We start from the raw sequence: 18,562 nt of genomic DNA, 5'->3' as shown, positions 1-18,562 counted from the left end.
ACGCCTTCTCCATACTTTTTTCTTGCCATCATTCTGGTAGAGGTTGATCTTGGTTTCATCTGTCCAAAGAATGTTTTTCCAGAACTGTTCTGGCTTTTTTAGATGTTCTTTAGCAAAGTCCAATCTCGCCTTTCTATTCTTGAGGCTTATGAGTGGCTTGCACCTTGCAGTGCACCCTCTGTATTTATTTTCATGCCGTCTTCTCTTTATGGTAGACTTGGATATCGATACGCCCGCCTACCCCCTGGAGAGTGTTGTTCACTTGGTTGGCTGTTGTGAAGGGGTTTCTCTTCACCATGGAAATGATTCTGCGATCATCCACCACTGTTGTCTTCCATGGACGTCCAGGTCTTTTTGCGTTGCTGAGTTCACCAGTGCTTGCTTTCTTTCTCAGGATGGACCAAACTGTAGATTTTGCCACGCGTAATATTGGAGCAATTTCTCAGATGGGTTTTTTCTGATGGCTTCTGTCACCTGCATGGAGAGCTCCTTTGACCGCATGTTGTCTGTTCACAGCAAAATCTTCCACATGAAAGCACCACACCTCAAATCAACTCCAGGCCTTTTATCTGCTTAATTGATAAGGACATAACGACGGACTTGCCCACACCTGCCCATGAAATAGCCGTTGAGTCAATTGTCCAATTACTTTTGAGCTCCTGAAATGAAGGGATTGTGTTCACAAAATGCTTTAGTTGCCTCACATTTTTATGCAATCGTTTTGTTCACCCCACTGAATTAAAGCTGAAAGTCTGCACTTCAACTGCATCGGAGTTGTTTCATTTACAATTCATTGTGGTAATGTACAGAACCAAAATGAGAAAAAAGTTGTCTCTGTCCAAATATTTATGGACCTAATTGTATATTCTTGCCATTTCTATCTGCTTTGACTAAACATTACTCTTCAGTTAGTGACCAGCCTTGCCATGTGTAAGGCATAGAGGACATAAGGTTTTAAACCGTGCCAACGGGCCTTTTGAGTGTGTGAAGTAACACATAAAACAGCACTTATTTAAGTGCAAAGCCATATGTTTAAAGCATACAGAAGAAGAAGTTAAGAATCTTTAAGTATAGAAAGAAGAAGTAAAGAACTTTTAAGTACAGAAAGTTCCTCAAGAAAAGCTAAGTTTAGAGAAGATATTTTTTCCTTTTTTTTGCCTTGTGAGAGGCGGCCGGCAGCTTATCCCGGCCAATACATCCAGGCCACTAGATGGAGTCCTCCCTGCAACATGGAGGTACCCCAGATTCCCGCAGGGCATCATGAAAAATGGAGTTTGGCTTCACAGCCCTGCTGGATACCGTGGGTGCCGCCAGGGAGATTGCTGTTTCTATTATAACCCGGAAGTACTCCCAAGTCATCGGGACGGAAGGACAGAAGTACTTCCGGGCTGAAGAAAAATATGAATCTTCAACCGACCCCGAAGTGCTAGTGAATCACATGGACTGAAGGACAGGAGCACTTCCGGGTCACAGACTATATAAAGGACTATGGGAAGCCCAGCAAGCTGAGCCGGAGTTGGGAGGAAGTGTGATGGAGCTGCTGGGTAGAGAGGAGGATTTTTTGTATTGATTATTGTATTAATTATTGAGTATTGTGGAGGTGCTTTGTGAATATTATTGAAGAAATTAAAATTATTTTTGGCACTTTTACCTGCTGTCTGGACGTGTTATCTGTGGGTTACATGGGGCAACAGCGACCCCTAGTGTCACAGCCTTTTATTCTACGTGTGTAACTACTTTTTTCTTTATTCTTGCGTGGATTATTTGCTGGGTGGCACGGTGGCGCAGTGGGTAGCGCTGCTGCCTCGCAGTTGGGAGACCTGGGTTCGCTTCCCGGGTCCTCCCTGCATGGAGTTTGCATGTTCTCCCCGTGTCTGCGTGGGTTTCCTCCGAGCGCTCCGGTTTCCTCCCACAGTCCAAAGACATGCAGGTTGGGTGGATTGGCGATTCTAAATTGGCCCTAGTGTGTGCTTGGTGTGTTTGTGTGTGTCCTGCGGTGGGTTGGCACCCTGCCCGGGATTGGTTCCTGCCTTGTGCCCTGTGTTGGCTGGGATAGGCTCCAGCAGACCCCCGTGACCCTGTGTTCGGATTCAGCGGGTTGGAAAATGGATGGATGGATTATTTACTTTTAACTTTCACTAAATAATTTTAAAATGAACTTTTGGACTGAGAGATTTCTTTCGGCATGCGTTTTACCCATACTTGATTTCGCCTTATATTTCGGCGGCTACAAGAAATGAAATGTGCAGCGAGGGAGCCAACAGAAGACCAACTACGTCAGAGCCTCAAACTCCAACCAATTTCACTCCAACCAGCTGCTTAATGAGGCGCCGATTCCTGTCGTTAATTAAACTCTTTCTTTAATTTCGTGGCTTGTTGCTGCTCTCGTGGTGCATTAGCAGACATGTCCGAAATTGTTGATTTTCTCTTTTCTAAGAGCACTGATAAAATGTTTTGGGGACCTGAGCAAATCGACATTCCTGAGACCTTCATCTTTCTTCATTTTCACATATCGTATGATGGACACCAGTTGTTTTGGCTCATTTTTGTATCTCGTTATTGTTTGGCTGCTAATTAAGGAATAAAGAAACAATTAAGGCAGGGATGTTGAACTCCGGTCCTGGAGGGCCGCAGTGGTGGCAGGTTTTCGTTCTAACCATCTTCTTCATCAGTGACCAGTTTTTGCTGCTAATTAACTTCTTTTGCCTTAGTTTTATTTAACTTGACTCAGGCCCCTTAGTGGTTTATTTTTCCTTGATAAGCAGCCAAACAATAATGAGACACAAAATAAGCCGCCACATGACCGGCTCATCTGTGCCCATCACACAATATCTGAAAATAAAGAAAGCTGAAGGTCTCAGTAAGGCTGATCTCTCAGGTCACCAAAACATCTTGACGGTGTTCTTAGAAAATCAACAGATTTGGAAATGTCTGCTGTGGCAGAATGAGAGCAGCAACAAGCCACTGAATTAAATAACGAGTTTAATTAACAGCAAGAATCGACTTCTCATGAAGAAACGGGTTGGACTGGAGTTCGAAGCCCCAGTTTAGCTGGTCATCTGTTAGCCCGTTTCACGTCTCATTTCTGTTTGGCTGTCATTTAATGAAGAAAATAATTCAAAGGACTGAATCCTTAGAAACAGGGCTACTAAAATGAAGAGAAAAAGACATTAATTAGCAGTGAAAACGGGTCACTGAATAAGAAAAGGGTTAGAATGAAAACCTGCAGCCACTGCCGCCCTCCAGGCCTGGTGTTCGACACCCCTGAATTAAGGGGTCTGAGTCTTCAAGAGCAAATCAATTAAAATGAGTTCAAAAGACGTCAATTAGTAGCAAAAACCGGTCACTCATTCAGAAAAGGGGTTAAAGGTGGTCCTCCAGGACTGGCGTTGGCGACCCCTGTATTAGAGGGACAACACAGGTCCGGCAGTTTGGTGACCAAGTGAGATGGTTTGGGCACGTGCAGAGGAGAGATGAGGGGTACATCAGGAAACGAATGTTGAGGCACAAAAAAGTTCTGAAGGCAAAAGGGGGTCCAACCCGATACTAGCAAGGTGTACCTAATAAAGTGGCCAGTGAGTGTGCATAATCTACTCTCTATCCATCCATCCATTATCCAACCCGCTATATCCTAACTACAGGGTCACAGGGGTCTGCTGGAGCCAATCCCAGCCAACAAAGGGTGCAAGGCAGGAAACAAACCCCAGGCAGGGCGCCAGCCCACCGCAGGGCACACATACCGACGCACCAAGCACACACACTAGGGACAATTTAGGATCACCAATGCACCTAACCTGCATGTCTTCGGACTGTGGGAGGAAACCCACACAGACACGGGGAGAACCCGGGCAGCGCTACCCACTGCGCCACCGTTGCTGCCCCATCTACTATCTAATCTCTTGATATAGTTATAAACCTACTCTGTATCTACTCTCATATCAACATTCAATTGGCCGTGCAACACCAAGCATTTCAGGTGTAGCTTAGTTAAGACCACCCTATATTACGAAGCAAACTGAAAAAAAAATTTCCAAGGCCAAGCTAGCCAGCCATCTGTAACGAGATACCAATAACGGAGCTGATGTGGCTAATTAAGTCAAACTCACACACCGTCAGCCTAAACAAGTCCATAGATGGTGAAAGAATTGTTCTCTGGAAACTGCTGCAATGCCAGAAAACATAAATAACACGTAAGGCACGGGCCCTGACTGGGGGGCTCTACAAACATCTGCACCCTGCTTAATTACATTAGACATGGGTGGCACTGTCATCACCTACACTAAATTAGCAAAGGGATCCGTCTCCATTTTAATAAAACGAGAAAGGCTGCCTTTGCGTTTAACCCTTGGCTGCCTTGTCCCGACTACAACTACAGGCTCCACACGCAGCGACGTCGCTCCTTACGCAAGAAGAGCCGAGATTCCCGTGAGGAGTTGTTCTTTGCTCTTCTCTCAAAAGTTCCTACTCCTGAAAATTCTCAAGTATATAACAAATATAATACAATGTAATACAAAATCTCAAAATCCTTCATTCGCTTGGCAGGCGACATAGTGGTTAGTGCTGCTTGAGTCCTGGGACTGAATCCTGGAGGCCTGGCCACGGACCCTACAGAGATGGCCCATTTGTCCTTTAACTTGTGTGGCTTCTTCTACAGATTTTATCATTTTTCCTTCTGATACCCCAAAGATCTACTTATCAGGTCAATCAGTGATTTATAATTGGCACTGTGTGAGTTTGCTTTGTAATGGCCTGACATCTTGTTCATGGGGAGACTTGTTCTAATATGGCTTACTCCTTCATCTGACCCAAAACAGATGAAGTGGTGCTAGAGAAAGCCCAGAGTGTCACCACTTCAAGGCTCATAGAAATGTAATTACACTCCCAGCCAGGGGTTGGCACTGTTGCCTATCGTTGTTTCTCTTCCTCACTCTGCTGAAGCTGTGATTGACAGTCGTATTCCCTAATGATGTCACTTTGGGATCCTGATCACCGGAACCCTCCTCTTCCTATTCTATCTGACTTAAAATCTGCTCTGCCGCCATCCTGGAGGCAGCTGAGGACTGACGCACCTCTGCAAAGACTAAAAACCTAATTTTTATGTTGCTTTTTGAACTGCTATTTATAACGGGGATCGTAGTTATATGATGAAGGTCCAAGTCTTTTAGAATCCTGGTGCTTCCTGTCTTGCTATATGGTTGTGAGACATGGACACTATCCAGTGACCTGAGATGAAGACTGGACTCCTTCAGTATTGTGTCTCTTCCAAGACTCCTCAGGTACCCGCTGGTTTGACTTTGTGTTGCTCATGGAGTCACGAATGAGGCACATGACCTGCACTGTGAGGGAGCGTCAGTTACGGCACTACGGCCATGTGGCACCATTACCCAAGGGTGAGCCGGCTCACAGGACCCTTGTTGTTGAGGACCTAAGTGGCTGGACCAGGCCAAGGGGTCGCCCACATAACACCTGGCTGTTGGCAGATAGAGGGTCATTTCCGGAGGGTGGGGGGACTGGAGTGTGTGTCTGCCTGGGGGGATGCCAACCAAGATCCTGAGCTGTTTCATTGTGAGGTGCATGCGATAACACGCTGTACCAGTGCATGGCCCTCAACCTGACCTGACTACGGTGTCCCAATTTTTTATGTGTTTTTCTCATTATTACACTGGACTGATTCAGGATTGAGAAGTATGAGCTATGAGGGGGGATTAAAACTGGTTCAGATCAGTGAAAAGGTGTAAGACTGCAATACTCGATCTGAGCCAGCAGGTGGCATTAGTGTGAAAACTTTAGCACACAGAAATAATAATAATAAAAAATAATAAATAAAAAAAACAAAATTTGGACCCTCCGTGTCAACATTTGTGTTCCGGAGTAGTCTATTTTGTTCATCTGGTTCTTGAGAGCAACTATGCAAAATTTGGTACAAATCGGTCAAGGGGTGTAAGATTGTACTACTTACTCTGAGCCAGCAGGTGGCATTGGTGTGCAAACTGTAGTGCACAGAAAAAAAAATCAGTGGGACCCCCAGGGTCAAAAATTCAAAGTAGTCTATCTTGTTTGTGTGGTCCTAGAGAGCAACTATGGTCCAGATTGGTCAAATGGTGTAGGATTGTATAGAAACATGCAGATAGACAGACCGACAGTCATTCGATGTTATGTATATAGATATTGTGCCTTTCACATATATCTATTATACAGTGCCTTTCATATCTATTTATCTATCCTGCCTACTATACTAAAATTAAATTCTATCTATCTATCTATCTATCTATCTATCTATCTATCTATCTATCTATCTATCTATCTATCTATCTATCTATCCATCCTGCCTACTATACTAAATTAAATTCTATCTATCTATCTATTATATAGTGCCTTTCAGATCTATCTATCTATCTATCGTGCCTTTCAGATCTATCTATCTATCTATCTATCTATCTATCTATCTATCTATCTATCTATCTATCTATCTATCTATCTATCTATCTATCTATTATATAGTGCCTTTCAGATCTATCTATCTATCTATCTATCTATCTATCTATCTATCTATCTATCTATCTATCTATCTATCTATCCTGCCTACTATACTAAATTAAATTCTATCTATCTATCTATCTATTATATAGTGCCTTTCAGATCTATCTATCTATCTATCTATCTATCTATCTATCTATCTATCTATCTATCTATCTATCTATCTATCTATCTATCTATCTATTATATAGTGCCTTTCAGATCTATCTATCTATCTATCTATCTATTATATAGTGCCTTTCAGATCTATCTATCTATCTGTCTATCCTGCCTACTACACTACTATACTAATTTAAGATGTGGGAGTAAACACATGCATCCAGATAAAGACCAGGTCAGAACCTGTCACCCCCACCCAGCTAGTATCCAGGCTAAGGTTTGAAGTTTGGACTGTGAGGCCGCAGCTCCTAACCCCTGTGCCACCACGGTACTAAAAAATGCATGTTTTGACCGTACAGAACACAAATTCAGCCCAATTTCTGACGTCCTTCCTCTCTGGTAATTGCCAACGTTCTCCTTTCTACTGTATGGCTAATGAAACACAAGTGTAAGAAGAGCAGATCGCCAGATTGCATTTCACGTCTCACAACACTCGAGCAAACACGCGACTTTGCTTTAAAACCCACACGCTGCACAGAAGACAACTTGTACCTCTTGGGGTCGACCAGTTTGTAGAGCTTCCCGCTGTGAGACTGCGTCATGCTTTTACTGCTGGCCAAAATGTACACTTCACCTGTGTGAAGAAAAAACAAAAAAGAGAGCAGCATTGATTAGTTTACGTTTTAAGAGTTTTAAAGATATCTTTTAACATTTAAGGTTATGACTGAACACTTTATGCATCTGTACAGGAAAAATAGGAGGAAACCAAGGAGAAGAAGAAAACAAAAACAGACCCGAGAAAAAGAGCGTCGATGCCGACTTGCATTTTAACACATACAGTCACAAATAAAAGTGCTGGAGTGGCGAGGTCGATTGGTTTGTGTCTGCTGTGGACTGAAGACATCGGAGTCTGAGACGAGACGAGAGCCCAGAATGTCAACTTTAACTTCCTGATATTGACATCCAGTCCCGTTAAACAGAAGATTAGGTTTAGGGTTAGACAGACTTTATTATCTCAGGGGGACATTTTTTTTTTGCAGCAGGAAAGTACAAAAAACAGACGCCATTGTTCCGGAGATCCAATAGCTAAACAAAGACATCTGACAAACAATGTGAGTGCGTAAACAGACACATTTAAGATCAAGTCAAGTCAAGTTGAGGAGCCTGCACTGGTACAGGGCGTTGCTGCACCAACTACACGGCGAAACAACTCAGGATCCCGGTTTGCAACCCCCCCCCAAGCAGACACGCAGTCCAGTCCCACCCTCCGGAAATGACCCTCTATCTGCCGCAGCCAGGTGTTATGTGGGCGATCCCTTGGCCATTTTTTAGAATCAATACAAAAAAAAAAGATCTGGCCAAGCCGGTCTGCTGTCCAAGTCCCACTGTGATGATCCAATGGATTGTCAATTATCTGCTAATCCTCCCATCTTGGTATCATCTGCAAACTTCACCAGCTTGTTACTTATATTCCTTTCCAAATACTTTCTAGATATTAATAATAGCAGAAGCCCCAGCACTGCCCCCTGCTGGTCACCACTCTTAACATCACCCAATTCTGATGAGGTTCCTCACACCATCACCCTCAGCTTCCTGTGTCTGAGCCAATTCTGCACCCACCAACATACCACACCCTGAACTGCCACTTGTTTTAGTTTGATGCCCACCCTCTCATGTGGCACCTTATAGGTTAAAGTCCAGATAAATCATCTCATCTGCTCTACTCTGGTCGTATTCCTTTTGTTGGCTCCTCATAGAATTCCAGCCTGCTAGTAAAACACGACCTCCCTCTTCTAAGCCCATGCTGATTGTCCTGTCCTTGCCAGATGTTGCTCCATCCATCCATCCTCCAACCCACTATATCCGAACTACAGGGTCACAGGGGTCTGCTGGAGCCAATCCCAGCCAACACAGGGCGCAAGGCAGGAAACAAACCCCGGGCCAGGGTGCCAGCCCAGATGTTGCCCCATCTTGTCCTTAATAATTCCTTCCATTAATTTTCCAGTGATGCATGTTAAGCTTACTGGCCTCTAGTTGCTCTGATCTGCCTGGTCACCCTTTTCGTATATCGGGATGATATTTGCCATTTTCCAGTTCTTCAGAAGCTCCCCAGTGCGCAGTGACTTCTTAAAAATCTGCGTCATGGGTCTCTATCTGTACTCGCTAACCTCCTTAAGCACTCATCGATACTGTAAATATTATTTGGTCTTATCTGGGTATCTCGTTAAAAAGGATAAGCCAACATGATGACCAATGAGATGTGGAACGTTTAGAAACAAAGTAAAAAATCAACTCCAGCCATTGCAGGAACAACGGGGACAGCCGGTGCAACAATCTGGAATGTTCTGAAAAAGGAAGAAGCCCCCGAACGTCACACATGGAGCGTGTGGGCCAAGGAAAACAACAACAGCTGAGGAAGGAAACTTTGTGAGAGCGGAAAGGAAAAACCCAAAAACAACAACGAGTGACATCACTTGGGGGGGGCACCTCGTTAACAAAAAAAAAAAACAAAAATCGAGAGTGGTCTCCCCCCACGACTTTCTTATATGCTCAGATATGGGGATGGATATGTCATATCTATTTATCTATCCTGCCTACTATACTAAATTAAATTCTATCTATCTATCTATCCTGCCTACTATACTAAATTAAATTCTATCTATCTATCTATCTATCTATCTATCTATCTATCTATCTATCTATCTATCTATCTATCTATCTATCTATCTATCTATCTATCTATCTATCTATCTATCTATCTATCCATCTTGCCTACTATACTAAATTAAATTCTATCTATCTATCTATCTATCTATCTATCTATCTATCTATCTATCTATCTATCTATCTATCTATCTATCTATCTATCTATCATGATAGATGAGTAAACCACAAGACAAGGATTAGATTTGTTATTATGGACATTAAAGAACCATCAACGACAAATCAAATCAAATTCATAATAAATTGAACAATTATTATAAAAGTAAAGCTGAATAAATCAGACTCTGCAGCTGCACGAATACAAAATTTGCCATGATAATTTTATTTTGGCAAACAATTCAGGTAAATTACCACTTTCAGTAAGCGGAAGAGGGTCAAAAGTTGCAAGAGACTTTAGTAACGTGTGTAACGTAACACTTGGACACAAAATTTTGTTCACGTAAAGCAAAAATGATTGCAAATACGTACATGTTACCATTTGAATGTCAAACGGAAAATTGCGATTACCTCAAAAAATGGTCACTGTTCGAAAAAATGCAAAGCAACATAAAATGCTTAGAATGTGGTGGTTTACCATAAAATTTTTTAATATTTTTGGGGAAACATGTCAGGTAAAGTACCACTTCCGGTTAAGGGAAATGGCCCAAAAGTTGATAGAAATCTACGTTGTGTACCACATACTTGATTGCAAAATTTGGTTGACTGAAGTGAAAGTGTACACAAGTTATCGTATTTACACACACACACAGAAATAATTCCAAAAATTATATTTTCGGACTCAGGAAGGTCTAAAATGTTGACATTTCATCAAAATCTCAAAATCGAATTTTTCGACGATTACAATACTTTCCATACGTCAGCGTTTCTCAACCTTTAAGTATTTGCGACCCGAGCTTTCATAACAGTTTTAATCGCACCCCCCTAACGTTTTTTTGAAAGGAGCCCACTAATACCAATTTGTTCTTTTTTAATTAATGATACTGTATATCATAGATGCATATTTTATTATACCTACTTAACTTTTATCGACATTTATCTAACTCTATATTTATTTTTCTACTATCAGAATGTAGTTTAAGTTCATTTGTTTTGGTTTCAATAGATGGATTTTTCATATTTACAATTCTTGTTTTCTTTTTTTCACATCTTCATGCCCCCCTTTTTGTTACTTCGTGCCCCCCTAGGGGGGCCTGCCCCACAGTTTGAGAACCACTGCCCTACGAGAAAGTAAATCGGACTCAGGGAGGTCTAAAATGTCGAGATTCTTCAAAATTTCAAGGTTGATATTTTGGGATGATTACAATACAGTCGACCTTTGATATACGACCGGCCTGACATGCAAACAACTTGGTTTACAACCAAAGTTTTTATTTTGATTTACGACCAACATCTTGCATTTCGACCCGAATGCGGTCACGTGTATCCGCTTGTGTGATTGTAAACAAACAGCCGAGAGCGTTTATAAGCGTCAGTCGGAGCCCAGATACATGTGTTTGTGGACGTAATTTCGGTCAGTGCAGTGATTTATATCATTTATTTCGATAATTGCTATCAAAATGGCCCCAAAAAAAGCTAGAAAAGAAGCTAAGGAAGGAAGAGAATGCAACGAAGGTAAAGAAAGCGATCACAATCAAAACGAAGAAGGAAATTGTGCGGAAATATAAGAGTGGCGTTCATGTGAACAATCTCTTAAATGGTGAGTACAGTACGAAATTGTTGTTTCTGGTAGGCACTTTTTATAACTTTTTGGTTAGTACATTAGAAAAATTATTGGTGTTTTCGTAAATTATGCACATTATACAACCCTTTTTTATTATGAAAAGGTTAAGTAAGGTTAAGTAAGTGTTGCTGTGGTAGGTTCGGAATGCATTAAGGGTATTTCCATTATTTCTTATGGGAAAAATAGTCCTGACTTACAACCAACTTGAGTTACAACCAGCCCTCGCGAACGAATTGAGTTCATAAGTCAAGGGTCCACTGTACTTTCCCTGTACTTCGTATATGAGAATGTAAAAATGGTATTTTCAGACTCAGGGAGGTCTAAAACATCGAGATTCATCAAAATCTCAACATCGAATTTTTGCACAATTCCAATACTTTCCCTACGAGAAAGTAAATCGGACTCAGGGAGGTCTAAAACGTTGAGATTCATCAAAATTTCAAGGTCGAATTTTCGGACGATTACAATACTTTCCCTATACTTTGTATACAAGAAAGTAAAAATGGTATTTTCATACTCTTGGAGGTCTAAAACATCTAGATTCATCAAAATGTCGAAATCATTTTTGGATGATTACAATACTTTCCCTACGAGAAAGTCCGAGAAAGTAAATTGGATTCAGAGGGGTCTAAAATGTCGAGATTCATTAAAATCTCGAGGTCAGATTTTTGGACGATTCCAATACTTTCCCTACACTTCGTATACGAGAAAGTAAAAAACAAAACGGATTTTTACAGAAAAAAAAGCAGATTTCACAGCCTGTTCACGTTATCCCAAATCACTAATATCTTCTTGTATAAAAAGAGTATTGAATTGAAATTTATATTCTATCATAACTGAATATTAAAAAGAGCGGCGACCCCTGCTGGACAGCACTATTAACATTCCTGTAGAAAAAGAGTATTCACGTTGTCTTTGTTATTTAAAAGATTTTGTCCGTTAGAATAAAATACAAAGACATCCCCTTTATTTAAAGGACATCATATTAAGTTTACATCGGTACATTTAGTTTTATATGGCAGTTCACGTAGAATTACAAAAAAAAAACTGTTCAAAAAATAAACACAAAAATTACGCACTATAAAAAACACCAAAACAAATAAAAAAAATACTGTAAAAAGGAAAATTTGAGAATTAACAGTCTTTTGCCACTCAATGATGTCATACAGTAGAAATTACTCTGATTTTTGGGGTATTTTATGTTTTTAAAAATATGGGGTCAAGCACCTGCACCTGGGAGACCACCGAGCACACTGACTGCTGGATTATTTATTACCTGAACACTGCAGTATCAGTCTATGACAATTAATGGACTCAAACAAAGCTGGTAAAAAATGAACAAATGTATTAAAAAGCAACAGTAACTCGGTCAAAGATGTAAAGAAAGTGTTAATCACTTCATTTTCAGCGGCGTCCATTTGAATGAGCGTCCTTGAAGGGTGACGCCACACAGTGTGCAGGCCGAGACACACACGTGCCGTGAATATAACGCCTGTCCTTGTGCTGTCCACTCTTGTCACACTCAACACACTTGGGAGATGGTGGCTGTTTGTGCTTGGTGGGCGGCGGAATGTCTTGACAGTTGGGACGAGTCAGACGCCTTGTGATGAAGAGACACCTTTGGGGCAGCCATCCGCGTCACAGCCCAGGCCCACCGGTGCCACGTCAGCCAAATGACTGTCACCATCTCGTTCTGGCATGTGAATAATCTTAATCCAGATGTTAAATAATCTTAATCTCAATACTCTACTTGATAATCTTAATAATCTTAATGTTAATCTTAATAATCTTAACCTTATTCTTAATAATTTTTAATTTAATATTAATAATGTTAATCTTAATAATTTTAAATAATATTAAATTAATCTTAACTTTAATAATCTTAATGATAATCTTAAATTGCTGAATAATCTTAATATTAATAATATAGTTGATAATAATAATCTTAATGTTAATCTTAATAATCTAAATAATGTTAATATTAATAGTGTTAATCTTAATTTTAAGTAGTCTTAATAACCTTAAATTAATCTTAATTTTAATAATGTTAAATAAATTATCTTAATCTTAATAATAATCTTAAATTATTGAAAAATCTTAATAATCGAGTTGATAATTTAAATTTTAACATTATTCTTAATAATCTAAATTTAATATTAATAGTGTTAATCTTAATAATTTTAAATAATCTTAATTTTAACTTTAATAATCTTGAATTATCTTAATATTAATAATATAGTTGATAATAATAACCTTAATGTTAATCTTAATAATTTAAATAAATAATAATATTAATGATGTTAATATTATTAATAGTGTTAATCTTAATTTTAAGTAGTCTTAATAACCTTAAATTAATCTTAATTTTAATAATGTTAAATAAATTATATTAATCTTAATAATAATCTTAATAATATAGTAGTTAATCTTAATTTTAACCTATTCTTAATAATTTTAATTTAATATTAATAGTGTTAATCTTAATAATTTTAAATAATATTAAATTAATCTTAACTTTAATAATCTTAATGATAATCTTAAATTGCTGAATAATCTTAATATTAATAATATAGTTGATAATAATAATCTTAATGTTAATCTTAATAATCTAAATAAATAATGTTAATATTAATAGTGTTAATCTTAATTTTAATGTTATTCTCAATAATCTTAATTTAATATTAATAGTGTTAATTTTAATAATTTTAAATAATCTTAAATTAATCTTAATTTTAATAATCTTAAATTATCTTAATCTTAATGATAATCTTAAATTACTGAATAATCTTAATATCAATAATATAGTTAATAATAATAATCTTAATGTTAATCTTAGTAATCTAAATAAATGATATTAATGTTAATGATGTTAATACAGTATTATTAATAGTGTTAATCTTAATTTTAAGTAATCTTAATAACCTTAAATTAATCTTAATTTTAATAATGTTAAACAAATTATCTCAATCTTAATAATAATCTTAAATTATTGAAAAATCTTAAAAATATAGTTGATAATCTTAATTTTAACGTTATTCTTAATAATTTTAATTTAATATTAATAGTATTAATCTTAATAATTTTAAATATTAAATTAATCTTAACTTTAATAATCTTAATGATAATCCTAAATTGCTGAATAATCTTAATATTAATAATATAGTTGATAATAATATTAATGTTAATCTTAATAATCTAAATAAATAATATTAATATTAATGATCTTAATATTATTAATAGTGTTAATTCTAATTTTAAGTAATCTTAATGACCTTAAATTAATCTTAATTTTAATAATGTTAAATAAATTATCATAATCTTATGACCTGTACATGAAGCCTCTGAGGGAGTGGTGCTCTCGGGATGATGGTGTGTCCCGTGTTATCCAAAAAGTTCAATTTTAGTCTCATCTGACCAGAGGACCTTTGTGTTTGGGCAGTCCACCCAATGTTGTTGGGCAAACTCCAGGCGTGTTTTCTGATCTTTTTCTTTAAGCGATGTTTTTTTTTCCCCATAAAGCCCCACTCTGTGGAGTTTACAGCTTAAAGTGGTCCGTGGTGGATCCTTGCAGCTCCTTCAGTGTTCTCCTTGTTCTCTTTGTTGTATCTCTGGTGAATGGCCACCTTGGCCTGTCTGGGAGTTTTGGTGGGCGGCCTTCTCTCATCAGGTTTATAGTGGTACCGTATTCTTTCCATTTTGTTATCATGGATTTAATGGAACTCTGTGGGATCTTCAAAGTTTGGGACATTTTCTTCTCCGTAACTTGGTCTCTGACCTGTTTGGGGAGCTCCTTGGTCTCCATGTTGCTTGCTTAATGGTGTTGGAGAGGCAGGGGCCTTTCAGAAGTGACATCATGTGACAGATCAGGTGACACTTAGATTGCCCACAGGTGGACTCTAATCGACTAATCACGTGATAAGGTTGGACCAGATCTTCTTTTGCTATTGAGGGGTCTCATAGCAAAAGGGGATGAATACATAAGCACTCACAATTTTTCAATTTTTACTTGCTTTTTTATATATGCACAAAGTATTTTACTTTCATTTCACTTCAACTACATTGTTAAGTCCATTACATAAATTCCATTTAAATTCCAGATTGTAATGCCACAAAACAGGACAAATGGGGAGAGGGGGATGAAGACTTTCACAAGGCACTATATTTATATGTGCAAATGTTGTTTGGTTGAGTAAATTGCTGTTAGCACTTTATATCTTTACAAATGTGCAAGAGTCAGTACACAATGAAGAGAAAAATGTCCACAACTGACTTGTCACCAGATAAGGACCAGTGGTGCCAAATGCTATACCAATGTAACAGACACGTGAAACACAACGCAGTGAAAATCGTAATAATAAATAAATAAACTACTTTAGATTAGTTTTGCTTCCATCTATTATGTCCACATTACTAGTAAAGGGACAAAGAAATGCCAGCCACAGATTAGAAGGGAGCTCGATAAATGACATGAGCAAACATGAGCCAGGCTGTAACGAATGTGCATCTGGGGATCATCTTAAATGTGGTCAGCAATACCACCCTGGACCTACAGGAGGCGCTGACACTAACTGTGCTTTCTTTTTCTTGCATCCGCAGTACTGAGAAAAACCCTGAGGCCAACAATCAACTCCGCCCACAAAGCCCGGAGAAGGCCCGCCCCTCCTGGTTAGGACTAGATTAAAGGGGGCGTGTCCAGAGAGACACATCTCATTTTCACCCTGGTGGGCGGAGCTCCTGTGCTACCTAAAGTAATATTGTTATTAGTGTATTTATTTTGTGGCAAACTACAGGCTGAATTTCTTTTTGTTGGCTCCTAATAATAACTTTTTTTTTCTTTTATTAAATGGGGTTGTCCCAGCTGGCACCCCAATATTTATTCTGGGCTTTGTGACTCTCTATAGCCGTGACATCACATATACTGTAAGTGTGGGAGCAGATGGACTGGACTGGGATTGAGGACACCTCTCTACCCGGATCACCAATTTCAAGGACACCAATGACAGGATCACCAATTTCTATCCCACTCAGGAGGAACTAATTATGGATCAACGAAGGGATTTTATGAGCAGTACATCCCCCAAAGCGAAAGGTGGCAGCGCTCCTCTGATAGGGGCCTAGTTGGGTCACCTGCAGGTTTGCCTGCAACCCTGTTGGGGTCCAAGGGTCCTGCCTTGGGGACACTGTTTAAAGACTGAATATTTCCTATTATGGGGAATTTCTTAAGTCTGGGGGCCACTCGCTGGTGTAGGACACCACTGGTCTCGTTGACACTTGGATTTTTTACTTTCTCGTATACACAGTATAGGAATTGTGAAAACATCCGGGGTTTGTTTCCTGCCTTGCGCCCTGTGCTGGCTGGGATTGGCTCCAGCAGACCCCCGTGACCCTGTAGTTAGGATATTGCAGGTTGGATAATGGATGGATGGATGACTCAAATTTTGTATAGATATTTATAACAAGCAGTCCCCCGTGGCCCTGCTCACGTAGTATTGAAACAGGACAGTGAGGAGGGTCCCGCCCGATGCATTTCACTGCTTGTTGTCCTGCATCTATGTATGTGACAAATAAATAAAGAATTATTATTATTATCAGCTACACAAACGTGGGGACCAATCAGTGCTGGTAGTTCACTTTTTCGATCTCCATCTCCAACAACTCCAAGTCAGCCATGATCCGCCAATCTCTGTATTTTGCTTTGTGCTTTTGCTTCGGCCTCTCGCCGGATGTCGATGCCATTTTACACGTCGTTCGCTCTTTGCTACTCACACATCGAGGTCAAGTCAATGAAGTTAACTTTCCTTCTAGCAAAGAGAGTCGGACTAACACATAACGGCAGGTTTTGTGGCAATTTACAGACGATTACCGTCCTCTACCCCTGAACTTTGACAAAAGTGCACATGCGCCCTGAAAGAGTTAATGGCTGCTGAACATCTGCAGGTTGTCACCTATCAGCTGATCCCTGATGAAGGCCCGTTTGTAATATTCGGAGATTTCCTTTTTCTTTTCAGCTTTTGCTAACCAACGGTCTACTGCTTACCTTTTCACCATTTCAGGTCATTCATTGCATTAAATCTGAGGAAAAACTGAGGTGATCTAAAACTCGTGACTGGCAGTCTCGGTAGTGAACTTCCATGGGTTTTGCCCGACTGGCACCCGTGGCAATGAGAGACTCACACAGAGAATGAGATGTAGAAACAAATCTGAGTGACGTGGCTCGTTGTCTCTGTGTGTGTCTCTCAGTCCAGAGGGGGCCGCTACAGCCACAAAGGGTGGGGACCAATGCCATACTAATGCCCATGGCTTTGGACTGGCATGTCCAGCAAGCTCCTATAGGTGTGGCGATTAAAGCGTCCACCAGCGTTTTCAAGTTTCTGCTTTCTTTGTGAATGCTCTGCAGTGCCATGCCGCCCCAGCCGTTCCCAGCTGCGTTTTCTCATGGCTGCCAGCTGTACGGGGCGACGTCATCGATTGCTTTCTGGCTGGCAGTCAAGCTGGAGATTTTATAGTTGCTATTTCAGTTGTGAGCGTAATTAAAAACAATTTGAACATTTTATTCAAGCAAATTATTGCTTTAATTAAGGTAATTATTCAGTTATTAAGAGCCTGCAGACATGAAGAGTGCCAGGTCTAAAGCTGAGAAAATTGGATGGAATGAATGCCAGCAAAAAACGGGGGCAGCGCCACAGCCCAGATTAAGACATGCCTGCTCTGAGCGGGAATGGGTGGGTGTGTGAGTGTGTGTGTGATTGTGTGTGTGAGTGTGTGTGTGATTGTGTGCAGGTGTGTGTGATTGCAATTGTGTTTGTGTGTGTGATTGTGTGCGTGTGTGATTGTGTGCAGGTGTGCGTGTGATTGCGATTGTGTGTTTGTGTTTGCGTGTGTGTGTGTTTGTGATTGTGTCTGTTTACGTATGTATTTGTGATTGTGTGGATGTGAGTGCGTGTGTGTGTTTGTATGTGTGCGTAATTGTGATTGTGTATGGGTGGGTGTGTGTTTGCGTGGGTGTGTGTGCATGTGTGTGGGTGATTGTGTGTGTGTGATTGTGTGTGTGTGGGTGTGTGTGATTGTGTCTGTTTGCATGTGTGTTTGTGGTTGCGAGGGTGCATGCGTGTGTTTACGTGTATGTGCATGTGATTGTGTCTGTTCGCGTGTTTGTTTGTGATTTGTGTGTGTGTGATGTGTGTGTATGCATGTGATTGTATCTGTTTACGTATGTATTTGTGATTGTGTGGATCTGAGTGTGTGTGTGTGTGTAATTGTGATCGTGTATGGGTGGGTGTGTGTTTGCGTGTGTACTTGTGATTGCGTGGGTGTGTGTGCATGTGTGCGGGTGATTGCGATTATGTGTGTGTGTGGGTGCGTGTGATTGTGTGTGTGCGTTTCTGTTCAGCCCGGGCAGCAGATGGTGATGCCAGGCTCAGAATCGGCCACCGCACCAATCACCCGGCCCTGCGTTTCTGTCTTGCTGGTTGCTATCTGATT

General features: G+C 39.9%; 1 protein-coding gene across 1 annotated transcript in view; it reads right to left on the bottom strand.

Moving 5' to 3' along the window:
- Nucleotides 1-18,562, bottom strand: part of hhip (hedgehog interacting protein) — a 206,521-nt gene that overhangs the window by 52,980 nt on the left and 134,979 nt on the right. The window contains exon 11 of the mRNA XM_028802729.2: nucleotides 7,189-7,270. Coding sequence (XP_028658562.2) covers nucleotides 7,189-7,270 — 82 coding nt within the window. The remainder of the gene's footprint in view (nucleotides 1-7,188; nucleotides 7,271-18,562) is intronic.

This window comes from Erpetoichthys calabaricus, chromosome 5 (assembly GCF_900747795.2).
Source record: "Erpetoichthys calabaricus chromosome 5, fErpCal1.3, whole genome shotgun sequence".
NCBI lineage: Eukaryota > Metazoa > Chordata > Cladistia > Polypteriformes > Polypteridae > Erpetoichthys > Erpetoichthys calabaricus.
This window is presented reverse-complemented; position numbering and strand designations above follow the sequence as displayed.